The sequence below is a fragment of the Fusarium graminearum genome, chromosome 4, assembly GCF_000240135.3.
Source record: "Fusarium graminearum PH-1 chromosome 4, whole genome shotgun sequence".
Taxonomy (NCBI): domain Eukaryota; kingdom Fungi; phylum Ascomycota; class Sordariomycetes; order Hypocreales; family Nectriaceae; genus Fusarium; species Fusarium graminearum.
This window is the reverse complement of record NC_026477.1, coordinates 3,866,543-3,891,511: the sequence shown is the minus strand read 5'-3', so window position 1 is coordinate 3,891,511 and position 24,969 is coordinate 3,866,543. Positions and strand designations below refer to the sequence as shown.

Here is a 24,969-nt window from a genome sequence, read left to right as displayed (position 1 = left end):
CCCAACTATCGAAACCTAATGCACGCCATGACGATCAAATGCGGATCCAGCAAAGACCTCTTCCTCGTCACAATTAGGTGTGACGACATATGTCCTTGATTACACAGCATGCTTTGCAACATTCACATTGCCTGGAGCCACAGTTTGCCAGCATGGAAAGAAGCAACTCTGGATCAAGCTCGCCAGCTGATCAATGTACGCACAGATGTTTGTGAGAAATCGAGGGATACGAGGAACAACAGATCAGCTATATAAGAACGAAAACGCACACGACCACCTTCTGGATCCAAACCCATCATCCATCTTATCATCCGTGTGGTAGAACAACAGCAATTTATCATGGCCTCCTCTACTCCGAAGCCCACAAACAGTCTCTTGTACAAAAACTTTCAAAAGCACCCTGCAGCTCTCATCGAGTCCACCGAGGGCATTTTCCTCAACACGAGCGATGGCCGTCGTATCCTCGACGCGACCAGCGGTGCGGCCGTCGCCTGTCTAGGCTACAACAACAAGGATGTTCAACAGGCCGTTGTTGAGCAGCTGGTCAACGTTCCGTACTGCCATCCTGGGTTCTACAAGACCAAGGCAGCCGAGGATCTTGCCGATTTCCTGGTCGAGTCGACAAATGGGTTGATGTCTAAGGCGGTCTTGTGCGGGTCAGGTCAGTGGGCGATAACAATTATTAAACTCCACAATCATTACTAACTTGTGATATGCAGGCTCTGAAGCAGTTGAGGTTGCCCTCAAACTGGCCAAAACTCACTTCTCGCACCTCGCCATTCCTCAGCCAGAGCGAAGCCACTTCATCGCCCGAGTGGGCGCATGGCACGGCGCAACTTTGGGTGCCCTGACCCTAGGCGATTTCAAAGTCCGCAAGGACCCGTTCGTGCAGTTGATCTCACAAAACTCATCCCAGGTATCAGCTTGCAGCGAATACCGCGGCCGAAAGGAGGGTGAAGACGATGAGGCGTATGTGCAACGACTAGCACAAGAGCTCGACGATGAGTTCCAAAGAATTGGACCTGAGAAAGTCTGCGCTTTTGTAGCCGAAACCGTTGGCGGTAGTGTAAGTTTATTTATTCGTTTCGAAGTGGCTTGACTAACATCGGGAAGGCAAGTGGGTGCGCCATGCCGATCAAAGGCTATTTCCCAGCCATGAAAGCCGTTTGCGAAAAGTACAACGCCCTTCTCATCCTCGACGAAGTCATGTGTGGTATGGGTCGCACAGGTACCCTTCACGCATGGGAGCAGGAAGACGTTGTCCCTGATATCCTCGTCGTCGGAAAGGGCCTTGGCGCTGGATACGCACCTGTCTCAGCTGTCATGCTCAACGCCAAACTCGTCGAGTCGTTCCAGAAGTCCGGCAAAGGCTTCGCTCACGGACAGACATACATGGCCCATCCTCAGGCAGCGGCAGCAGGCCTCAAGGTCCAACAGATCATCCGCGACGAGAACTTGCTGGCACACGTTCAGACCATGGGCGAGTATCTCGGGTCGCGGCTCAAGGAACGTTTCCTTCCGATGCCATTCGTCGGCGACATTCGAGGAAGGGGTCTTTTCTGGGCCATCGAGTTCGTCACCGACAAAAAGACCAAGATGCCGTTCCCCTACAGCCTGGGTCTGAACAGCACGCTTCACTCTCGTGGAATGAGCGCAGGCTATGAGATTGCCCTGTTCAACGCCAACGGTGGCTACGATGGATACAGCGGTGACCATTTCCTCATCTGCCCGCCTTTTATCGTGACCAAGGCTGATGTCGATGACATTGTTGAGCGAACTGCGCGGGTTGTTGAGGATACTTTTGCTGAGCTGGTCAATTCTGCTGTTTGGGAGAAGGTTACTCTGCAGATGGGGATTGACAATAAGTGTGAGGTGAATGCAGTGAATGCGCCTCCTGCCGTTGGTGTGGCTGCTCAGTGAGTTGTCACAAAATGGGGTTCGGGATCCGAAAGCTATAGAATTTTCTTCAAATCGTTTATGTATGTTTCAGACGTTGAATAATATTGAGTTTCCTGTACGAGTGTCCCCCGTCAGTTATTTTTTTCGGTTCGTCTTGCACCATAACTCTTGACCGATCAGCATAAAAAAAAATGCCAATTGACAGAGACACAAAAAGAGGAAATTTGGTGGATTTTAACCACCTGTGTTGGACGAACAGGGAATCGAACCCTGGACCACTCCCAGATTATTCGGTCGAATTATGCTAAGGGAGTATTATACCACTAAACCATTCGCCCGGAACTTGTTGAAGACAACGCTGCCAATTGGTGCTCAACAATGGCTGCGACGACAGTCACAGCGAATTCTCACGGCAAGGCAAACACTATTATTTTCACAAGTCTGATCAAGCGATAGTAGGATAATTATTCATTATTCGTGTACTTTCATAACAAGTTGCTATAAATGACTCCTCAAACCAGGGTATATCCACTCCAGCTCATCATCTTCCACAGCATATTTTACTGGTGCCTGTGAATGTTGGCAGCACTCGCGCGACGGCTTGCAGATGGTGTACCTCGGGGCGTTCCACGAGGTGTAACACGGCTCTCTCCGAAGAAACGGTTGGAGTTGCTGTACTGTCGTGCACCATAGCTGGGTCGAGCAGCAACAGGAGGACGCTCAGGGTCCGTAACGGTACCAGCAGAGCCTGACATAATGTTAGCTTCCATCTTGATAGTATCAGAGTTAAATAACTTACTCCTTCGTCGAGCATCGTAGGCAACACTGCCACGACGTCCCTGCTCGGCATTGTCCTTCTTCTCGCCAGCCAGGCGCTGGGCAAAAGGTGATCGAGCTCGAAGAGCGGGTCCCTTCCAGTAAATAACGTAGACAGCCACGACGAGAACGAAAGATATACAGAAGAGAATTGTCGAAGCATATTCCAAATTCTTACCAGAAGAGGCGCCGATGTTGGAGAAGAATGGAATAGCAGGAAGCGTGAGAACACCAGCGAGGAAGTCTCGAGCCCAGCCGTTACCACCGGTAGCCGAAGCAGAGTAGGGGCCATCTAGGAATTGTTAGCAGATGAAACATATTTTTACCTCATAGAGAGATACTCACAAGCGCAGATCATGTAATCAATAGTAGCCATGTAAATAGAATAGTTGGCAATACCAACAATCGCCGCAAAAACCATGGAGCCAATCCAGTGCATGGGAGGACCCTGGATCGTCCAGGCAAATCCAATTAGACCAATGGGCAGACAAGGAGCAGTGTAAAGTAAGAACCAAAGTCGTGACTCGTACTGAGCACGCTCATCATCAGGCTTTTCGCGTCGCTCTTTGACGTTCCTCTTAATAGATGGAATGAAAAGCAACCAAGCGAGAAGGTAGCCAACACCAATGGCACAGAAGCTCAGACCCACTTGAACAGCATCAAAGTCCCATTGACCATACACGAGGGCAAAGGACTGAATGAACATGAAGATCAGAGCATCGGAGAAACCAGACAGGAGAGAGAGAACCAGCACAATGGGCTCGGTCAGGAACATCTTGAAGGGACGGGTCCAGGTGATCATAATTTCCTTGGCGGAGAAGCGCTCGCGGAAGGGAACAAGTTCGTCAGGACCCCAGACGTTGGCGTTGGTCTCCTTTCTTCTCTTCTTGGCGATGCGGTTCATGAGAATGGTGCTTCGTGTTTCGGGAACAGTCAGGAAGTGGACGATCTGCACAAAACCGCCGAGGATGAGCTGGATCCAGATGGACCAGCGCCATGCTAGGTATTGTTCGCAGAAACCACCAACGATAGGACCAAGCACAGAACCGCCGACTGAGGAAAAGACAACGTATGCAACAGCATACTGTTGGTTGTCAGATTCCCACATATCGGCAATCATACCAAGGGTGACAGAGCCACCAGCTGACGAAAGACCACCAAGTGCACGGCCAACCAAGATGGAGGCAAAGTTGGGCGCCAGGGCGACAGGGAGTTGCCAGATGTTGACGAGGAACAGAGAAGCCTGCATGATAGGCCATCGTCCAAACTCTTCGGACCAAGGGGCCCAAAGCTCGCAGCCAAAGGCATACAAGACCAAAAAGATCATAGCACCACATCTAGCTGCCTGAGCACTCACGCCAAACTCTTCAGAAATACCAGGGATGGCATTGGAGTAGAGCGAAGTGTTAAAGTTCATGGAAACCTGGACCCAAAAGACGACGGTGAGGATGTACCACTTCTTCCAGGTAGGAAACGAGTAGCCGAGCTCATCGTAGCAGTCATCCTCTGTTATCTCGTACTTGTCGTAGGTACCAAGCTTTTCGAGGTGGGCGCCATTGGGGCTTGTGTTTGGGTTTGGGCTGCGTTCGTCACCGCTGTGGTCTGTTGAGCCATCGAGGGCACCGTTGTGGTCCTCGAGACGCGAGTTGGCGAGGTGTAGATCGTTTTGGTTGATGACCTGAGGTGGGTCATCAGAGAAGTGAGTTGGCATTTTGGACAAGACTAATTGGTCTGTATACCATAGAAGAAGAGATGATGGAATAGTGGTATTAAGGTTAAATTATCTGGGGATTGGGGGAGCATCTTGTTTTAAAAAGCCGGGGGTCAGACAAGCGTGTTGTAAGATGCTGTCAGTAGGTAGTTGGGTGACATATCCACTCTTGACATCATTCCCAGAGGAAACAAAGGAAAGAAAGAATCATACCCCGGAAATGGCGTCGTTGACGTGGAGTTTGTTAGTGTGTGGAGTTGACTGACAAAGATTGGTTGTGCCGCTCTATCCGGACTCTGGAGGGACATTAGATCAACGGTCAGTGGTGAGATGGAGACAAGATGCGGGTGACGGGTTACCTAGAGTGGACAAGGTTGGTGGTTGCGGTTATTTCATCACGCATTGGAAGCCGCTGATCGAGAGACCGGGGTGCATCTGTCTTTTGGTGCATAGAGAGAGATGTTGAGAACTAGACTCGGCCGAGTCATGAACTTGGGATCTAAAATGACGTATGAGAGGTTAAGAATTCTTCAATAGAACAAACAAACACCAGGAATTTCCTCTACTATCATCAACAATAAGATACTCTGTATCGTCTTCCAATCGGTCAAAGCGAGATATTCCAGGCAGCAGAATTCTTTTCTCTTGCAACTCCACAATGACATGACTTGGATCAAATCGAATCGAAGACTAGACAAGTCCTGCTTATTCCCCTTGTTTAGCACATCATTGCGTCATATCTGTAACCCTTTCCCGCGTTTAACCCCTGATGCGCAGGTCTTTTTGTAAAAGGATTTGATGTTTACAACTTGGAAAGCCAAGATGCCAAGATAAAAACGTGCCGTCCTGGGCGATCACAGCTGAACTCTGGGCTTTGCCTTGGCGGTATTGCGGAATTAATTCAGACTGGCAATGTCTGTTTCCTAGGGATGGCCTCCAAATTAATTTACTGAAGCCGCACAAGCTGGGGCTCTAAAGTTTCTTTTTTCTTGTTCGCATGTTTTAATCCAATTATCACCCTCGTGGTTGATTCTCACATGTTTCCCGCAGAGCCTCCCATCACATCACGGCATCAATTCTCCACAACATGATTTAAACAACAACAACAACAACAACAACAGCACAAACAATCCCAAATTATTACCTTGTCCAATTCCAATCGGTCAAATTCTCGGTCTTGTACTCCATGGGGATTTTTACCAAGCGGAGTCTCAGGTATGGGGTACCAGGGCTTTATGTCGCTGCCTATTCCACCTAGTGGAGATTTTGTAATCAATCTTGTGAAAAATCTTCTGATTCCATCACGACAAGTTGACCTTTGGTGTTGAGGTTTCCTCTTGTTCCGACTGGACAAAAACAAGTAAAAGCATTCAGCCCTGCTTGATTAATGCTGGCCGATCATTTATGACGTCATGGTTAAGCCGCTGACATCGTCTGGAGATATTCGCGACTGTACGTTTCAACACTGTCAATTGCTAGTAATTGTGTGGATTAGTCAGATTTAAATCTGAATAACGTGCTATAGTCACAAACACTTCAACAATGAAGGATCAATCAACAGGAGCTTGCCTGCACAACATACTCGTTAGCTTGCTTAGTTGGTCACTCTCCTATGCTGGCCTCACCTTCACTGCAATTTTAACCTCCCCCATTTCCATCTTATCGTACCTACAGACGAGTAGAGAACACAATAGCCCGAGGCAGGTTAAAAATGCAGTGAAAAAAAAAGATACGGAGTATATATATAGGGTACTTCTGTCCACTTTCTAGATTTCTAAAAAGAGTGACAATGTTAACCATTCTAACCAACGAGTTTGGTAATAAAGAGAGCCGTACAAGATTATGGTCCATGATGAATCGTACTTCTAAAATTGCTATCAAACACCAAAATTAACAGTGCAGCCACTGACTGACTACAGTCTCAGAAGATCATTAAGTATCAAGACAAAAGATATTTATCAGTCAAACAAAGCATTCCATTCATGCGACATGCAACTACCCTACACCTTTTTCTGTCCATGTCTTGCATCTACGCCAAGGCGTTGCATCACATTTCCTCACAAATCACATTTATGGGGCCAATTGGGATGAATGTCTCAGTAAAAAAAAAAGCAAATACAACCAACAGACAGTATCTGACTGCAGACCAATCATCTGAAACTCAAGCAAAGTCTACAGTAGGTAACCACAGATACGCATATCTCAATATCCATCTATCTGGATGCTGTGATGAACAGAGTTTTGGATTGCTAGCCATACGTGGCGGCCTTATCGATAACCGGCTTAGTGCAATGAGCCGCACATTCAACCTGTCATAATTTTCTCGCCTTGTCAACACCATCACCAACACCAAAGTCTCCAAAGTCGCATGACTCGACAAAGCAGTCATCGCAGATAGCCATGTCAGGTCTACTGCGGTCAGTCGGGCTCAGGCCTCTGAGCCATTGCGTCGCTCTGCGACCTATGGTAATTCAACCACGTTTCTCATCGACTGCCGCACAAAAAGAAAAAGAAGCCGCCAAACAAAAAGCCAGAGAACCTTCCCAAAGAATAGAGAGTGAATGGTTAAAATGGAGAAAAATCAGAGATAGGAAGATCAGACTCCGAGACGAAGCCGCAGCCGCAGCCGCGGACATGGCCGAGGCTGAGGCCACAGCTAGAGTCAGAGCCATGGTCAATGAAAGGATGGAATTGCTCATGGAAGAAGTGATGAGACAAGATGCCAAAATGTTAGTTGAAGCGGACAAAGAGACCGAAATGTTTGACCTCAAGCCGTCCAATCTACTGCTCCTTGCTACCAAAGCCTCAAATTGGCTTAGAGAAACAAACGATCGATTCACGAGCATCAGACGCGCGAGGGGGAGAGACAAAGATTTCTCAGATGCCACCGAGTCTCAGTACCACGCTCTACGGACAGAATTTGTCGTCAAGTGGCACACCATGTACTACGGACTCATGGGATTTGCACACGTCCCCTATCATCAAGATCGGGAAATACTCCGACCCTCAGATTTAGTGCGTTCCCCCTTCCCACCGCACATCGATGTGATATGTACAGTAGTTGGTTAAACTAATGGTCTTGCAGGATATAACAGTAAATTAATCACTGCGAAAAGATGGAGTATTCCTGTAGCTAATCTTGTCCCAGGGTACAGTTGCTTTCCCCGGTGCAGCTATAATCAAACTAAAACATTTCCAGGGGATGTTAGCATGTCATGTTACCAAGATATTCTCGATTCATCCCGCATAAGATGGACAAAGATGATCAGCGACAATCAAACAGACCCAAACTCGCACCGGCAATGGAGAGAAATGATTTCACCACCTGGTGATCACATCATACTAACTGTTTCTCGATCCCTACTCCACCGCATCTCGGTATGTATTATGCCTTGTCATGTCTCAAAACCAAGTGTTTGTTTGACTGACCGTTGAAAATCAACATCAAGAGGCCTTTCAATCCCACCAATATCTATGTAAGACACAGAATACTATTCGAACCAACCGAAGACAACTCTATGATTGTCTTACATTCCACAATCTTATCCGCTACAACATTCAGGCCGCTGGTGTACGCCACAGAGTATTGTTACTTCCAAGATCCGAAGACGTCCTATAAATACCCTATTCGTCGGAAAGAATGGCAGCCTCTATGCGAAATCATGCATAAATTATGGCAAGACCAAGCAAAGGTCGCACAAAGCCATCAAGTGCTAGTTGATTCTACCTTCAATATCGCTCTAGAGGAGCTTGTGGCCAAGATTCCTACACCAGACCCTGAGTCAACCGCCATGACGAGCGATGAGCTGCAAAGTCTTTTTGACAGTGGCATAACCGGAGTCAACGATCGATCGAGGAGCTTTGGCCAGCCCCCCACCAGCGTGCTGAACAAAATGCGGGAGAATATGGCTGAAGAGCATTCCAGCAACGAGCAGCCCGATGAAGAATTTCTAGAAGATCTTCGGGATGATATCGCCAAATGGGAAATCAAGGATGAGGTTGACGAGTCGGGGGAGATTCCTTCTGATGCTGATATCACGTCACAGGCGGGCAAGCCGAATGATGCCATGTCTCCCAAAAACAATGTACCCGTCAATGCAAAGAAGGGCAGCCGTCGTAAACGATAGATTTATTTATCTTTGACATCGGGCGACTACGCTTGTAAGAACAGGAGGGAGGTCCATAGTATCCGCGATGGGGCCAAATGCGAGAAAGTTTGGAGGATGGGATTGAAATGTATTACAATTACGACTCAACAAAAAAGGAATTCTATGTCATGTATTCTATACTACGCTATGCGATGCCAGATGTGTTTCACTCCTTGACAACGACCGGTCTATTATGCCACTTCAACTCTCCTTCTTTAAAGTTGGGCTCAGGCAACCAATTCAGCGTAAAAGCCTTCAGAATTGTCGGACAACACATGTGCTTGGCCAAGATGGTATCACCGTTGATGTACGGCAAAAGATACTGATCCAGAAACTTCCAGAAAAAGTTGTCCCATATGACAGCTCGCGTCGACGTACCAGCCAACTTGACGTCGTTGGTGACGTGTGCAAAACGAATGTTTTTGTACTCGGCAAACACCTTTGTCAGATCATTGATATCCGGGTTCTGGTTCTCGACAATGAGTGTGCGGATGAGGTTGATCAGAAACACGGTAGACTGCCATCCCGTGTTGAGACTGCAACCGATGTTGGGTGTCATCTTGTGCACAGCGTCACCAATCAGAACGACGCGGTCTCTGGACCATGTCTTTGCGACACCTTCTTCAAATGGGGCTGTGTAGAACCACTTCTTCGACTCCCAGACCTGCTTGAATGTGATGCCAGGCGCCATATAGATATCCTCATACTTCTTGGCCAACTCACCAGCCTCCTCGGCAGTGATGTAGTGGCGTCCCGTGGTCGGCTTGTCGAGCTTGAGATAAATGGTGAAGAAGTACTTTTTGTGCGTGGGCATGATGAGCTGAGCGCTGAACCCTGTCGAGTGGGTCTCGTAATCTGTTCCCTCGACGAGGTCTGTGGAGAGCTCTTCGCCATGGCCGTAGAAGCCGTAAAAGGTAGTCTTGAAGTCTTCGTTCTTGGTCTCGCTTTCTTTTGTCTCTTCGTTGACAAAGTTGCGGGTGATGCTGTTGATGCCGTCTGCGCCGATGAGGATATCTGCGTCGTATGTGCTTCCGTCTGCGCACGTGACTTCGACACCCATGGGCTTGGAAGATATAGTTGTGACTTCCTTGTCGAGTAGGAGTTGGTTCGTTATGTCGGAGAGGTTTTCCTTGAGTAGATTGACGAGATCACCTCGCTGGAACAGCATCCATTCATGGCCGTGGCTAGTTGAGGTTAGTATTTATCCCCGCAATCAATGGCGGGCCTTAACTTACTATTCACCAATATTTTTAATCATGTCACTCCAGCTCATAACAGAACCATCGCGTCGGAGATTGCACTTCTTGGACATGGGAAGATGAAGGTCATAGGCTTCCTTGAGAAGACCAAGCTGGTCTAGAATGCGAGAGCTATGAGGCCAGATACAGACTGAGGCACCCCAGTTGAGATCGGCTTCCTTTCGACGCTCGAGAATCTTGTACTCGATTCCAGCTCGCTGAAGAGCCAGGGCCGCGAGAAGGCCTGTAGGGCCAGCGCCAGCAATGAGAACTTTGAAACCCATTTTTTGCAATATAGACGAAACTCAGTAGGAGAAGAGAAAAGAAGTGAGGCGGGATAATTGGTGATTTTGTATTAAATCTACGGGACCTCCTATCCTAACGACCAACATACATTATCATATCTGCAGTGCAACTAGTGATGTTACCTCAGCAGGACCAGTTGTGGTTCGACACAAGGTTGACACCCTGGCGGTATCCAGAACCGTTGGACCCAGACTTTGGGATCGGCACTCGCTTGCAATTTGGTCTGGGTCTTTTTAGTGGCTGGCTATTCGACAATACGAGACCCTGGAGAAAAGGAGAATACGTTTCACGTTGCTGATAAGAAAAATCTGACTGCCGAAAGTAACGCTACAAAATTGTGATGCACAAATGGGATGAGGGATCCAGTTACGCGGAATTAGTGTGTTGATCTGGCCCGGAAACTCCGGGTATTCAGCCTATGCTGTTTCTGTTGATATGCATAGTCGAGCATATGAGATCCTTACCTGCTGGTAGGCCTAAATGCATCGGAGTATCCGAAAAATTATCTTGGCAACTGGGAGTGTAAGAGACGAGATTTGTAGATCAGTTTATGCCATTATCGAGACGTGTGGTATTAATCACTATGTTTGATAGAAAAACAAAAGATGGAGGCAATGTTTCATGTTGCAGGGAAAAGTCTAACGAGACATGAATAGCTAGATCTACAGGTTTCGTCGTGCTGCCGGGTCTACTTGAAACATCGATATTCTCCAGCCTCAGGGTATCAGAAAAATTGACTGCTAGGAGCATAAGAGATAGAATCAGTAGGGCAGCTTATGCCACTTAGACTATACTTCTTAGACTACTTATTTTTATACACTAAGACTTAGGAGGCAAACCTTTCTGCTACCCACTAGTCCAGTTACATATAACGACTACTCATTCCAGCCAGTATTGATGCAACAGGTGGAAGTTGTCGATCCCATGTCGTACTATGCACGTCGATTTATTCCTCGTCCATGTCATCCAAGATCTGCCAAATTCTCCGCCGGTTCGTCAAGCCAGAGGGGACGTCCAATCCGCTTTGACTATATTCCCAAAGCTCGTACAATTCGTGAATCTGAATGGTTCTGGACCTGTTGTATCGAAAAGGACGAGCCATAATCTACCGGAACAAGAGCTCCCAGTCACATTCCCTGATGCTATCGCTATCAATAGAGCAATAGGAGGGCTGTTCAAGTTGTTCCACGTCTATATCCCAAATGAACGGTATCTTGACGATGAGCTGCTTCCACAAGTGCTGAGGTAATAGGTATGTGGGTTGCAAGCCCAGGGGCTCGGTTGTGCACTGGAGATAATCTGTGATTCCGCCCAGGAGTTCTTGAGGCAGACTCGAGAGGTTGTTGCAAAATCGAGAGCTTTCAGCTGACGGTGACACAAGCCTGTACTTTACATTCTCCAGTAGACGAGACGTTAGGTCAGGGATATCGAAGGGATCGTATTTCCACTAGGATGTGTTAGACAACCCAAAGAGAGAGAAAGTTAAAGAGATAGATCCGTACCCATTTAGGACGAGGCCGGTAACTTCTATTAGGAAGATAGTATGACCGGTGATCCAATGGAAGCAACGTGGAGGGACTATTACTGCAGCATCACTGATTCAACGTGAACCATATATCGCAGAAAGAATCCAAGTTGGTTGGTGATTGCTGGGTGATGAATTGGTGAGCAATCGAGGCACATGATTTGTGAAAGCCACGGTAGAAGTAGCTGGAAGTAGGGGTCGGGAAGTGGCTAATAAGTTGTGCCAAGTATTCCAAGTGACTAAAACGAGCATGCTTAACATTTGCGTCGTACCATGTGAGCAGCTCGTCGGAATAGCCATCGTCTGCCTCGGGACTCAGGCCTGTAGGCCCGTGAAGGGCGAAAGTATCTACCTGCCAGTCTTCCGGCGTATGTCCAAGAAGATGCCATAACTTAGTACCACAAATTGCGCAACCGTCTTCCCCCTAACGGTAGTCCATGGTAAGCGAATGGATGTGTAAATGACGAGAGATGCGCTATCAACTGCCTGGGTTGGGTGTTTCGCAAGCTGTGTTGAAGGAAGAAGAAGTGGGCTGCGGAGCAATCCTTATATATGTATTTTGTGGGGAAGAGATTGCTTGTCTGAAAGTTACTACTATGTAGAAAGGGTTCAAAATGCAGGGTGATAAAAAAAGTCAGCATTAAACTTTGAAATTGCGAGAACTCACGAAATAACAGACTCAACCAGAGACTTGTAGCTTCCTACTAATCTTTTCTGCGACCTAATGAGTATATTTGTTTAATATGATTTGATTTGCAAGAGTCCGTTTGCCATATCCAAGATGCGTCTAATAGGGGATATAATCTACGTCCCTTCTTGTCTACCTATGATATCACCCCACCCATTATAAGAGACTGATCTAGCATGAACTATAATGAATCTCACCATTATGCTTTCGACTACTCTGAGAATAAGATGCGAGACGGAAAACCCCATTTACCTAGAAGCCCAATACTGACGCGCCTTGTAGAAAACAAGACCCAGGACCCAGATGGCCATGATCACAACTGCCTGCACAGGTGCAAAGATAGCACCTCTAACAACAACGAAACCGCTAACAATGACAAACACGATGGGGTTGATGGAAAAGGTCTTGTAAGGACGCTCCAAATCAGGCTCGCGGTACCGAAGAATAATAGCTCCGAGAACAGTGAGGAAGAAGAAAGAGTATTCTCCAAGACCATTAAGAGTTAGGAGTGCTCTGAAACTGCCAAACAGGATGTAAAAGCTGGCAAGAATAACTGAAAGGATAACAGCGTTTATCGGTGCATCACCAGTATCCTTGGATTGTTCATCAGCTGCAGCAGTTTCCTCCTCAGCAGGTTTCAAGCCAACTCGTCCAACGATGGTGAAAAGACTCGGGATCCAGTCCTTTCTCGCTGCGGCAACGCACATTCGGCTTGCGACGAAGGAGTTGCCTAGCAGAGAGCCTGCAACAACTAGACAGATGAGTATAGCCGTAACAATACCAAAGCCCTGGCCAAGAAGACGTGTTATGGCTGTTACTGCTACACTATCTGTGGTGCTGACGATATTCCAAGGAAGAAGAATGTAGTATCCGGCGTTGGCGGCCAAGAAACAGATAATAGCTGTTGGAATGGATGTGTTGATGGCAAGAGGGAGTTGCCTAGCAGGCTGTGAAAGCTCAGCAGATACATAGATAGCCTAATCAAATTAGCAGGCAGAAAGACATTCAAAGGTTATCAAAACCGACCTTGTCCCAACCCGAGTAAGCCCACAAAGCTGCATACAAAGCGGCAGAATAATGACCAAAAATCTCCCACTGACTCAACTTACTCCAATCGGTATCCGGTCCATTAGGGTTATACGTATCACGATACTTGAACCACGATTTCTTGTACCAATCGCCTCCGCCAACTTCCTTGTTGGGATGCGCCACGTGAACGCCCACTACAGCAAGAGCAACGACTACCACAACAAGGATACTCAGAAATTTGAGCACCACAAAGAAGCCGTTGAGACGCGTACTAGCCTTTGTGCTGATGGAGTTTGCAACGCTCATGACAACGAGAACAAGGATGGAGAGAAGCTTGTGCTCTATACGGTCATCCTCGTTGATGACGCCGGCGGCTGAGTAAGCGCTCTCGACAAAGACAATACTGAGAATTGCGAGAGTCGCAGGCATGACGGCGACGATCCATGTCCAGCCTGCAAGGAAGCCCCAGATGTCGCCGTAGATATGCTGAAGATATGGCTGGACACCACCTACGACAGGTTAGTCTACATGGATATCGCAGCAACTGGCAAATATCTCACCTTCACCTGGAATAGCCGTGCCGAGCTCAGCAAACGTCGTGGCCCCGGACCAAGCCAGTATACCCCCAACGAGCCAGATAGCCAAAGCAATACCAGGTGACGGAACATTCGTGTCGATAGATCCGGGAGATGTGAATACCCCACTTCCGATAACGATGCTTACGACGATACCGAATGCTTCAGCGGCACCGAGGTTACGAGTAAATGTTCCTCGGGTCCGAGACTCACGCGACGCGTCGGACGAGACATTCTCGTCACGCTCAGAGAGAAGAGGCTGCCGAGCAGCGACATCCTCGGATTGGTCTGGTGGCATTTTGAATTCGGTATCTCGATGATAGATTCGCTACCAGGGTTTTGAGATGTTGAAACAAGGTAGATTGCGATGGTCTGTAAGATGGAGTCATCAACTGACGTTACTAAGAGTTACCAGGGTACCAAGGTCGTTGCGTGACAACGCGGTTAATCGTCGGTATGACGTGACGGCATCTTCCGATGATATAAGAATAACCAGTACAAAATAAGTAATGCCTAATCTTGTCTCATTATCTTCAATATCTACTACTATGTATTGACTCTAGTTGAAGCTAAATCTTCGTATGATCCCCCGTGAAGAAATTGTTCTCATGTCGATCACTCTCAGATACAGAGATGAAACAGTGACACTTGCCTTGCAATCAAACTATAACCCCTGTTTCTCCAACTACTGACACTACATTTGCAAGGTTATCCTCGCAAGTCAACATCGCACTGACAAATAGAGCCATCGGACTATTTTTCCAAAACATTTTAACCTTGGGTTTGAAACCGTTTATCTGGAAACCTGGATAATCCACCAATCAAGATGGACTTAGTAGCATGTTTATCTAACTTAAGGCCTTCGGCTAGCATGCATATAAGAAGCATAAACACCTTAACTACAATGTTACCCTCCAGTTCCAAGTTGTGTTGACATTCATTTCTATTCCTTCGCTTTTCTTTCAACAAATACATTCGTTTCTATAGCTCACATTCGTTACAATGGGTCTCATCAACATCAACACAGTAATCGGCCTCCTCGCCGTTGGGGCCAATGCTCTCCCCCAGAGCATCCCATCAGCTTCTGCCCCGGCGGCAGGAGCGGAAGCATCTTATACTGCAAACCCAAACGTTGGCCCAGGAGGCAACAACTTCAAAGACTCAGCTCACTTCCGAGTCTACGCAGGATCTGCCGAAGCGACCGATAAAGCCCTTGAGATGCTCGAAGGTGCATTCGAATGCTTCGTCGGAACACTCAAGTGGCGCTCTCCCGGACTCTCATTCAACGACGAAACCGATAGCGGCCCGCTGCACAAGACCAATGTTTACACCGTCGGAACTTTGAGCGGAGGGGCCGCTGGTGTGATGCACTCTGATGCTGATAGCGGATCTGCTTGGTTGGAGGTTGTTGACGAGTATCTCGCTGTTCCAGGTGTGACTGTTCACGAGTACGGTCACGGACTGCACTATCATCAGAAGGCTTGGGTCGATCAGACGAATACTGGCGCTTGGTGGGAGACTCTCGCAAACTGGGTAGCCGACACGTACAAAACATCCGACATTTGTGCTAGCGCTAGAAAAGCCCACAACCAAGAGGCTTATCCCACCGAGATTGAGCTCAAGAAGCTCCTCGGCGACTCTCACCAAGTCATCGTCGACGGTACTCCAGAATCTGGCAACTACTACCAAGCCTGGCCTTTTCTGGCTTACTTGACAAACAACCCCGATGACTTTGCAGGTCTCGGTCAAGATACCGTTCGTCAGCTGCAGATTCAGTATGAAAAGGACAGCAACGAGACTCCTCTTCACACGCTGAGCCGTGTGTCTACGAATGCCACAGTCGGTGATATCGTTGGTCGATACTGGGCGCGCATGGCTTACGTCGACATTGGCCATCCTTCCGCACAGGAGACTTTCTTCCAGCAACGTGCAGAGATCAAGTTTTCCCACATCGAGCCTTCTGGTGATGGTTACAAGCCCACAGCTGACCGCGCCCCTCGATACATGGGAGCCAACATCATTCCTCTTCAGGTGACTGGTACCCAGGTCGGAGTCAAGGTCGCTTCGGAGGGCGAGTTTGTGGCGACTATTGCTATCTACCGTAAAGGTGAAGAGGCGTCTTATACTACTCTTGTCAACGGTGCTGCGACAGTTGCTGTTCAGTCTGGAGATGAGGTGAGTGTTGTTGTTGCGAACGCTCCAGCTAAGCCTATCATGTACAATGGATTCGAGTTGACTGCTGAGGTCTCTGAGGGACTTGATTATACTCTTAGCCTTACGGGTGCTACTCCTCAGGTTTAAAAACAATGGGAATTTATAATTTTATAACTGTACCTAGTTTAAAATAAAGTAATGCAAGTAAATATGCTTCTGCCAATTACTTCCCGTGTCTCGATCATCATAGAGACGCCATACTCTAGTCTAGATATTGACAAATCACAACTTATCCAACCGTCTCTGGATCCTATTCAACACCGACGCAATCGCACAAGTGGTTTTGGCGCAGTCCCCAAAGTCTTTTTTGGCCATTTTCCACTCACGTTGCATCTCTTGCGTGGCATCGCGCAGGATCTCTTCTCTCTTGCGCATCGTTTCATCGCCCTCGTTGCAGCTCGCAGCCCACCCTGCTATCGGCCTATGGATCCATACATTCTGAACATTGCGCTCATAAGCTATACCGATAGATCCTCCTACCATAATGCCATGAAAGGCCTTGTCCTTCCCCGGGAACTGTACAGGCATTGCTGATATTCCGGTTGGAATATCGGCAAGACGGACGGCTGGGTAGAGTATATCGTCGTGTTCTTCTCCCCAAGCCATGTTTTTGTATTCCGAGGCCTCGCCTCCATATTGTCCAAATGGCCCGATATCTGGTTGACGCATTTGGCTCTGTTGGTTGAGATGGTAGAAGGAAGTGATCCAACCAGTCACCAAATCGTCATCAACGCCGTTTGGGGGTGTCTTCCTAACCGTTGTGCTGAACAACTCGCGCGCTGTTGGGCTATCTGGCTCACGAGCGGCATAATGGAGGCGGCGCAAAATGGGTCGTGTGTTTTTGATAAAGTGCTGGACCTCTTCACCCTCATCCTCGAATAGCTTCAACCTATCCAGGAGACTGAACCAATCGCAATACTGTCCAGCAAGTATCACTGTAGACATACCGGCCCTTGTGAAGCGCAAGTCAGTTGGAAGGTCATCCTTCCACTGTGTACCGAGGATGGAGACACAAGCAGCCGTGACGTCTTCCGAAAGTGTTGTGGTAAAGTCTGGCATCAACGAGTTGGTGCGTTCCTCTGATAAACACTTCCTGTTGACGAGATACTCCATCTCCCCTGCCAAGGTATCCGGGCTCATAAAATCTTCTTTGGTCAGCCTGGGAACATCAAACATTTCGTTCAACAAAATGTCATCCGTATGGGGAAGACAGAAACGGCCGATGCTCTGGAGGATCGCCAACCAGACATCATCAGGGCGAATGACCAGGGGGGTACCTCGGTCGTATGCTTGGCAGGCTGACCAAATAAATGCGTTTACTGAGCCTGACACGAACGATGTTGTTGATTCCTTGATGTTGAGAGAGGTACGTGCCTCCTTGGATCGGCGATACAAGTATGGCGAGATACCTTTAAGGACATGGAGATGAGTGCTGGCGTACATGAAATACCGGACTAAAGGATCAGACGAGTTTGCCATTGTTGGTGGAGTTTTAGTTGTTAATTTGGACTATTATCGACGTTGTTGATGTGATCCAAGTTCGCAGTTGGGTATGAGAGGTGTAGAGGACTCACGGCTCTTATAGCCAGGAAACATATTAAAATTTTAATAAATTCCCTAAAAGCTATTAATGAAGCGACACTACAGGCTACAACTTTAATCTGAATAAGCACCTATTCTGAAAATACAATTTTGTAATAGAAACCTTCCACGTGAGTGTCTTGATTAATCCTCGCCATGTTGACCGAATCTCGGCCAATAGCCTCTGCGAAAATCAGAATTTCAAGCAAATGTTTAAAATACTCAGGTAACATATTAGTTATTGAAACCTTGATAAAGTAGTTTGCAGCTATTATACTGAGTCATTTTCTAGGCAACAGAGTATATCGATAATTTGGTAGAGTCTATCAATCTGTTTTGATCGTTGCCTTGTCATTCCACTTGACAAGTTCGAACCCAAGGCTAAACCTTATTGGATACATTCACAGCTTTTTCATGTTGTCGCGGTGTCAATGAGAGTTCAATTTGCTAAGATAACTTATAGATCCTCTCCATCCCATATTGATAAAGGCTTTCGACCCAGCCCCCTATCCGATGGTGATATCAAGTTCAAGGTTGTTTCCCTCCTTAACCTTGTAATGGGTAGAAATGTTTCTGCGATCAATGTTGAGAATCGTCTGCTCAGTACGCTGCGACTCGCGAGATCGAGTACGGTCCGACGCGTTGCCGTAGTACTCGGGCAGAGCCTTGACGCAGGTGATATCGTCACCCAGGCCAGTTATAGTGTCAACCCAGGGCTTGTAGTTGTGTACACCCATGGCGACGAAGAAGCCCTCCTTGTTCTGCTCAGTCTTGAAGCGGAGCATGCCAGAGGTACCACTGCCGCCCATGGAGAGTGTCAGGATGCCGTTCTGCTCATTCCACTGGCTACCGTTTGCGTAGTGCCAGCAACCCTTTTCAACGATGTGGAAATAGGCGTTGGGGTTGGTCTGGTAGACACGGACTTTGATGGTGTAGGACATTCTGAGTGTGTTAGTGGGAGGTTCGGAAAGAGAAAGAGGAAAGAAACTGACTTGAAAGTTGTAGGTCTTGGATATGAGCCTGAAAGCTTTTGTTTGAAGTTGTTGAGATGTTCTGAGTTGAGGATGAAGAAAGATGGATTTGGATGGGGAGAAGTGGCCTTTTTATATCTATCTTGACCACCATCTACAGTCAAAGATACCATCTTTCTGCTCGGCCTCGAGATCCTCCGTCTTGCATCCCTTCATGCCTCTGGCTTCTTACGGTAAAGGCATATACATGATGATCAAGGAATTCGTGTCTCACATTTGCCTTCTGCATCGATAGTCAATGGAAGAATCCACAGATTATTGGTTATAAAGCCAGCATGTGAAGCTGTGGAGTTGAGAATGTAACACTATAAAGTATGACACTGCACATAAGAGGCAGAGAGAACAGAATGTGGCTGGCTGTGCCCTTGAGCGCTTCCAATATCGCACGGACATGATGTTGTCCTCAATGATTATAGTTAGAATGTCACGGTCTCTGTCATAGCTGAGGGAGAGCATGCGATCTTGCAAATCATACTGTATAACTCTGGAAAACTCCCAAGTCACAGACCTTGTTTACTCACGAATAACCTGAAAGGCATCCATTCAGTCACTGTGCCAAATTTCACAAGACGTTGCTGTCAAACGGTGGCCATCAGTAAAGACATCTGTCTGACTGCAGGATGCATTAGATACTCAACTATTCTCTACATACATGATCTACATCCAATCGAATTGTGCGGGGTAGAAGCTGATGAAGCCGCGGATGCAAGTGGCTTTTGTAATCCTCTGGATAGTTGAGTTGCTTCTTTGTGCCTGTGTTGTCAGAGGGAGTTCTAAGTACATTGCCAATTATCCATACTCGAGAAGACCTTTTTCTTCATGGGTACAGAATTACGGCTAGCGAATTCTACAGCAAGGTATATGCATTGGATTGTACTCTGGCCAGACCAGCAACGGTGTAAATGTCTCAGCCAGCCACAAACACCTCTATGGTTTTCGACAAGCCCAGTCTGACATGGATTCAATTAGTGACCAATACATCAAAGTTGAGCTGTCGTGAGCTACTGATCGACATGTGAAATTTCCCAAGTCTTGACAAAATGTCTCGGATCCCCTCTTTTGAAATATGCACGTCGTCAGAACTAGACTTGCTCTTATAGAATCCACGACGGCCCGTTCCTCAGCCTCAGCTCATTGTTCGCACGATTTTCCCTGGCAACTTCCAATTGAAATGTTCCTGCATACAGGATGTGTCATTTATTGGTATTCATTACGAGGTTCAATGTCATGGAGAGGCGTCGGCTATAGTCGGTCAGTGCCATTTGAATCGATGTAACCATGACTGCATAATGTCTCAGAGGCATAATTCGTAAGGATGGATGATCTCGCTGCGAGTTGAAGAAAAGAGTAATACGACTGCCGCATCCTGATTATATGCCGAAACTGATTGAGACTGTTTTCTCGCGAAGCTGTGCGTGATGAAACGATTCGAGGAGACGTTTTTATATAGATAGGCAACTTACTTAGCAGGCGGGTTGCTAAAAACATAGGGACTTGAAACAGTACAGACGAAATTATTAGTCCACTCTTAGGCAATATATACACTAAGAATGATCTAATATTTATATCAATCCCTAAATGAGTACAGGTCTTTACGCAACCCACCTGCTTGAGTAGCCAAAGCACATATGCAGATCTTCGTTTATGCAATATTGGCCGCTCTGTATCTCAATGCAATAAAACGTATGTTCCAAGAGGCCGAACGACCGCACAACACCCCATTTGCACATGCTTCGTTCGACTGGAGACAGAGGGAGTGGACCCTACAATTAAAACTCAACCATAAGGCGTGGGAATGAAGCATTATCGATATGTATAAAGTTAATAAATGGTAGATGGATTGTCAAGAGACCAACAATGTCGGTCAACTTTGAACTTCTAGTTCCTGTTGTTTGGCTTATGTTTGTTACTAACTTCAACACCATAAGCCCAAAAGAGTAATTAGCATTTTCTACTTTTGGATTAGGTGCTTATATATTACCAAATAATCAATATCGCCCAGATAATACATTGCGTTACGTCACAATCTGACAGTCCATCAACTTATAAATCCATGATTGGAAATCACGATTGCATCATAGTAGCCTCTCATCACCACAAGGAAACTATATAATGGCCAGCATTTATGGTCAAATATACCAATCTGAAGTCATAAGAGATAACATAACCAACACCTCTGTAAAACAAAACACCATCATGGCTCCCATTCGCACCGCTATCGTCGGCCTCTCATCCTCCGCAAAGACAAGCTGGGCCTCCAACGCACACCTCCCTTACCTTCTCTCTCCCCTCGGTCGATCAAAATACCAGATCGTCGCGCTCCAGAACAGCAGCGTCGAAGCGGCTAGAAAAGCAATCGCACACTATAAACTCCCCTCTGAGACGAAAGCTTATGGCACATCCGAAGATCTCGCCGCTGATAAAGACATTGATCTCGTCGTTGTGGCTACACGAGTCGACGTTCATCACTCAAACGCTCTCCCGGTAGTAAAATCTGGCAAGGCAGTCTTCGTTGAGTGGCCTTTGGCGCAGGATTTTGAGCATGCGAAGGAGCTTGTAGATGCAGCCAAGGAGAACAACGTCAAGACTCTTGTTGGACTTCAGGGACGTCTTGCGCCGCCCGTTGTCAAGATCCGTGAGCTTTTGAGTGAGGGACGTATTGGAAAGGTTCTTAGCAGTGAGCTTCATGCTGCTGGAGGAACGAATGATAGAGATATTCTGCCGTCAACTTTGCAGTACTTTACTCAACGTGCTATAGGTGGAAATACTTTTACCATTGGATTAGGGCACAGTAAGTAATCCGAAACCGAACTGAATTCGAATTGCGACTAATTCGTTTAGTATTCGATTCCTTTCAGTCCATTCTTGGAGATGTCACAGATATCAAGAGTCGTCTTTATTCTCAAAGACCCAACGTCCGAATCCGTGATGCCACGACGAACGAGATCATCGATAGAGTTGCAACCGACGTCCCAGATATCACCTTCGCAACAGGAACCTTGAAAGAATCGCAAACCGTCCAAAAAGGCGCTGCTGTGTCGATCCGCTTCCGTCGTGGCCAGCCCTTCCCCGGTGAACCACCTCTGGTCATCACCATCAATGGCGAAAAGGGCGAGATTAGACTCCGAGGCTTCGGGGGTACTGCTTTAAATGCATCAGGGTATTCCAAGCCTGTAAACATTGAATTTCACGATTTCGAGACAGATACTGTTGAGGAGGTTGAGTGGAAGTGGTATGATTGGCAAGAGGAGAACGATATCCCGATTATTGGGAGGAGTATTGCGGCGATCTACGAACAGTTTGCCAACGGCGGAGGAGAGCAATTGGTTTCATTCAGCGAGGCTTTGAAGAGACATGAGCAGTTTGAGGGTATGCTCAAACAATGGGATACTGAGAAGTCTCATTAAGACAAGTTCAAAGGCTCAAAGTTTGGTCGTCGAACATCGATACCAAGAACCCACTTGAGATGTCCGAGTCACAATAGCACATTGACGTAGGTATTACAACTTTCTTTTTCACTTTTTCCTCATAAGATGCTGTCTTTCAAAGCAATGTATTGTCATTGATAACAATTCCGTAACTCATAATGCTTTATATACCACCATTAAATATGCATTTCCCCATTATTAATTACCTCCGCATACGCTTCTCCTTTTCTTGACTTTTCATCAAAATTATTGCTCAAATTCACCAGCGTAGAGCATCTCGCCACGCTTGCCATTCATCGTCTCCCAAAGATCTCGCTCCTGGAGCTCAGCCTCTCGCTTGGGCAGTCCTGCGAGCTCAACAGCCTGTGTCTCTCTCTCAAGTTGGACTAGCACAATTAGTATGATGCGTTTATGTAGAGATTATGGAAGACTTACCGTGCAAAAAGACCGCAGCCCTCTTACCGGTGAAGAGAGCATGGGGCACGTTGGTGGTGTTGTCAGTGTTGGCATCACCAATGGCGTAGATACCAGGGACGTTGGTGATCAGACCCGCACTGCCATTAGCCTGGAGTCGTCCACCGTACAGCGTAACACCAGCCTTCTCTCCAACATCAGAGCGCTGCTCATCAGGGAAACTCGTCAAGAACGCAGCGCGCTCAACGGGCTTGCCCTCAGTGAACTCAACGCTGAAAAGATCAAACTCAGGGACAGAAGGAAGGCTGGGATCAGCGTTGTGGGTGTCACCGTTCTTGAGACGCTTGACCTCTGTGATGGTTCTGTTGTCGACTGTAACGTTGTGCAGCTTCAGGTACTCCCTCCACTGGGGAAGATCCTGGTCTGCGAGGGCTTGTGTGGTGCTGTTGTCGGTTCCGTTGACAAAGGCGTACACGTTGGAGTTGAGGGTTGCCATCTCTCGGACGAGGCCGGCGACCTTGTTTAGAGGGGCGATGAGACCGAGGGGTTGATCGGCGTGCTCGTGGCCGTCGCACCAGGGACACCAGAAGATGCCCTTGCCCCAGTTCTCAGCAATACCGGGCGTGTCAGGGAGAAGGTCCTTGATGCCAGTTGCGAGAACGACCTTGCGGGCTGTGATTGTCTTGGTGTCTTGACCGGGGTAGTCAACTGAGAGGGAGAAGGAAGTGTAGTCGCCCTTTTGGGCCTTGATGTCTACGACTGTGGCATTCTCCATCTTGACAGTGTCGTAGTAGGAGAGTAATCTACGGGCCTCGTAGCGGTAGTATGCAGGTTGAACGCCTATCTAGTTAGTTTGATTCTTGCTGAGATCAGATATGTTACTTACCGTCAAAGCCAATGACATCGTGCATGTGCCGAGTAGGTCCATTTCTGTACAGTCCATTGTCGAGAAGAAGGACATTTCTTCGTACACGAGCAAGACCACTCAAAGCAGAAAGACCAGCTGGGCCACCTCCAATGACGACGGCATCGTAGTCAGTGTTTGGTAGTTCTGGGACCTTGACTTTTGAGTCCTTGGCAATGGCAGCAGCATTGCCAAGAGTAAGAAGCGCTGAAAGCGAAAGAGTCTGGAAGAAGCGCATTGTGAAAGGATGAAGTGATTGATGCTTTGCTTTGGAATACTGGCGTGAAGTGAGAGTAGAGTACAAGATATATATATAGTAAACGAAAACTCGTATGTTTAATTAACCTGGTTCAGGTAAACTCCATCTCAGTCAATCTCTCATTACGGCAATTCTAAGGTTGTGATCTTCAATGCAACCAAGCGGGGATGGGACGGGCCCTCTGAGCTAAGCAAGGTCTCGTATGCCGTATGTCTCACCTCTCAGCTTGCTCGCACATCAATAGGCTAACCGCTTGTGAGCGTGGGTGACAGTGGGTAGCTCCGTTGTCCAACGCCATCAATTCCCTGCAAGATGCCATCTCTGAGGGTGGTAGCTCAATGTTACATCCGTCCCCTTCTCTTGTCAAGATGAGATGGAGGAGCGGGAAACCCGGGATCTCCGCTGTGCGCTACTGCAGAACTAGATCGAAGTGAAAAAGTCAATGCTCTCTCTGTCCGTAGGAGGGGAGCCTCATTTTCGTCTAATGTTGAACTAAAGCTGAGCACTGCATCAATAGCGCTTACAGGGCTTGAGGGCATGGTACTCGGACCTTTTGATCAGTTGGTTTACATGCCGAGTGCGAGGTATTTGAATCAAGCAAGACATTTTACGCTAGACAACCTACAAAAAGTCAAGATACGATCGACAGTTTTTGTCTTTCCTTGATCCATGCAACGTTGATCTTTTTGACTAGGTAGTCAAACCGTGACGGAAAAATATGAGAATATGATGGAATGTATTGTCCAAATCACGTATAGCTCATATCTTGCCCCGTGCGCTGGCATCAGTGTCAAGACATAGAAACTAACAAGATTAGAATAGAAATGCACTGTTTCAAAGTATGGTCTAACACAAAGTGCCGTAATGAGTGCTAGACTAGCAGATTTCAAGTGCCAGACCGGTATCAATATCAACAGTCTTACCGACAATACAATACAAGCCATTGTCAGAACAAAAGAACGCTCAGATAGTGAAACGTTTCACTAATTCCGACTTGGCATCTCTATAGAAACTGTTTCCCAGGTGTTGCCTTACCACAAGACCATACATATCCACTCTCTGTCCCAGATGAGCTGTATCACTGAGACACGGCACTCATTACCAGAGTTACCAGACATGACCAGACCTAAACTTCACAGATCCGCATTGCAGAAAAAAGCCTCTTGCTAGGATCAAATGCTAATACAATTGGTATATCTATCC

General features: G+C 47.2%; 11 protein-coding genes and 1 non-coding gene across 12 annotated transcripts; 5 read left to right on the top strand and 7 right to left on the bottom strand.

Moving 5' to 3' along the window:
• Positions 1-339: 339 nt before the first annotated feature.
• Positions 340-2,016, top strand: FGSG_07565 (uncharacterized protein; the record flags this gene model as incomplete). Its single annotated transcript, XM_011329043.1, has 3 exons — positions 340-661; positions 720-969; positions 1,092-2,016. 3 exons carry the CDS (start codon positions 340-342, stop codon positions 1,918-1,920), a joined length of 1,401 nt encoding a protein of 466 aa, XP_011327345.1. The 3' UTR covers positions 1,921-2,016.
• Positions 2,017-2,147: 131 nt separating this feature from the next.
• FGSG_20676 lies at positions 2,148-2,237 on the bottom strand. The gene has a single exon. It is a non-coding gene; the product is annotated as a tRNA-Ala (tRNA).
• A 115-nt stretch (positions 2,238-2,352) lies between these two features.
• On the bottom strand, positions 2,353-4,426 carry FGSG_07564 (uncharacterized protein; the record flags this gene model as incomplete). Its single annotated transcript, XM_011329042.1, has 3 exons — positions 2,353-2,647; positions 2,699-3,007; positions 3,061-4,426. 3 exons carry the CDS (start codon positions 4,424-4,426, stop codon positions 2,460-2,462), a joined length of 1,863 nt encoding a protein of 620 aa, XP_011327344.1. The 3' UTR covers positions 2,353-2,459.
• Positions 4,427-6,826: 2,400 nt separating this feature from the next.
• On the top strand, positions 6,827-7,495 carry FGSG_13164 (uncharacterized protein; the record flags this gene model as incomplete). The annotated part of the gene is made up of 1 exon (XM_011329041.1): positions 6,827-7,495. The coding sequence occupies one exon, from the start codon at positions 6,827-6,829 to the stop codon at positions 7,493-7,495; it is 669 nt and encodes a 222-aa protein (XP_011327343.1).
• A 593-nt stretch (positions 7,496-8,088) lies between these two features.
• FGSG_13163 (uncharacterized protein) lies at positions 8,089-8,553 on the top strand (the record flags this gene model as incomplete). The annotated part of the gene is made up of 1 exon (XM_011329040.1): positions 8,089-8,553. The coding sequence occupies one exon, from the start codon at positions 8,089-8,091 to the stop codon at positions 8,551-8,553; it is 465 nt and encodes a 154-aa protein (XP_011327342.1).
• A 187-nt stretch (positions 8,554-8,740) lies between these two features.
• Positions 8,741-10,096, bottom strand: FGSG_07562 (uncharacterized protein; the record flags this gene model as incomplete). Its single annotated transcript, XM_011329039.1, has 2 exons — positions 8,741-9,758; positions 9,810-10,096. 2 exons carry the CDS (start codon positions 10,094-10,096, stop codon positions 8,741-8,743), a joined length of 1,305 nt encoding a protein of 434 aa, XP_011327341.1.
• A 1,127-nt stretch (positions 10,097-11,223) lies between these two features.
• Positions 11,224-14,233, bottom strand: FGSG_07561 (uncharacterized protein; the record flags this gene model as incomplete). Its single annotated transcript, XM_011329038.1, has 8 exons — positions 11,224-11,565; positions 11,916-11,964; positions 11,996-12,175; positions 12,311-12,364; positions 12,584-13,308; positions 13,358-13,386; positions 13,441-13,869; positions 13,921-14,233. The coding sequence occupies 8 exons, from the start codon at positions 14,231-14,233 to the stop codon at positions 11,224-11,226; spliced, it is 2,121 nt and encodes a 706-aa protein (XP_011327340.1).
• Positions 14,234-14,937: 704 nt separating this feature from the next.
• On the top strand, positions 14,938-16,236 carry FGSG_07560 (uncharacterized protein; the record flags this gene model as incomplete). The annotated part of the gene is made up of 1 exon (XM_011329037.1): positions 14,938-16,236. The coding sequence occupies one exon, from the start codon at positions 14,938-14,940 to the stop codon at positions 16,234-16,236; it is 1,299 nt and encodes a 432-aa protein (XP_011327339.1).
• Positions 16,237-16,371: 135 nt separating this feature from the next.
• On the bottom strand, positions 16,372-17,628 carry FGSG_07559 (uncharacterized protein; the record flags this gene model as incomplete). Its single annotated transcript, XM_011329036.1, has 1 exon — positions 16,372-17,628. One exon carries the CDS (start codon positions 17,626-17,628, stop codon positions 16,372-16,374), a length of 1,257 nt encoding a protein of 418 aa, XP_011327338.1.
• Positions 17,629-18,151: 523 nt separating this feature from the next.
• Positions 18,152-18,776, bottom strand: FGSG_07558 (uncharacterized protein). The gene is made up of 2 exons (XM_011329035.1): positions 18,723-18,776; positions 18,152-18,672 (listed from the first exon to the last, which is right to left on the bottom strand). Exon 2 carries the CDS (start codon positions 18,669-18,671, stop codon positions 18,237-18,239), a length of 435 nt encoding a protein of 144 aa, XP_011327337.1. The 5' UTR covers position 18,672; positions 18,723-18,776; the 3' UTR covers positions 18,152-18,236.
• Positions 18,777-20,957: 2,181 nt separating this feature from the next.
• Positions 20,958-22,168, top strand: FGSG_07557 (uncharacterized protein; the record flags this gene model as incomplete). Its single annotated transcript, XM_011329034.1, has 2 exons — positions 20,958-21,552; positions 21,603-22,168. 2 exons carry the CDS (start codon positions 20,958-20,960, stop codon positions 22,166-22,168), a joined length of 1,161 nt encoding a protein of 386 aa, XP_011327336.1.
• Positions 22,169-22,435: 267 nt separating this feature from the next.
• FGSG_07556 (uncharacterized protein) lies at positions 22,436-23,745 on the bottom strand (the record flags this gene model as incomplete). Its single annotated transcript, XM_011329033.1, has 3 exons — positions 22,436-22,575; positions 22,625-23,362; positions 23,490-23,745. The coding sequence occupies 3 exons, from the start codon at positions 23,743-23,745 to the stop codon at positions 22,436-22,438; spliced, it is 1,134 nt and encodes a 377-aa protein (XP_011327335.1).
• Between the last annotated feature and the right edge of the window lie 1,224 nt (positions 23,746-24,969).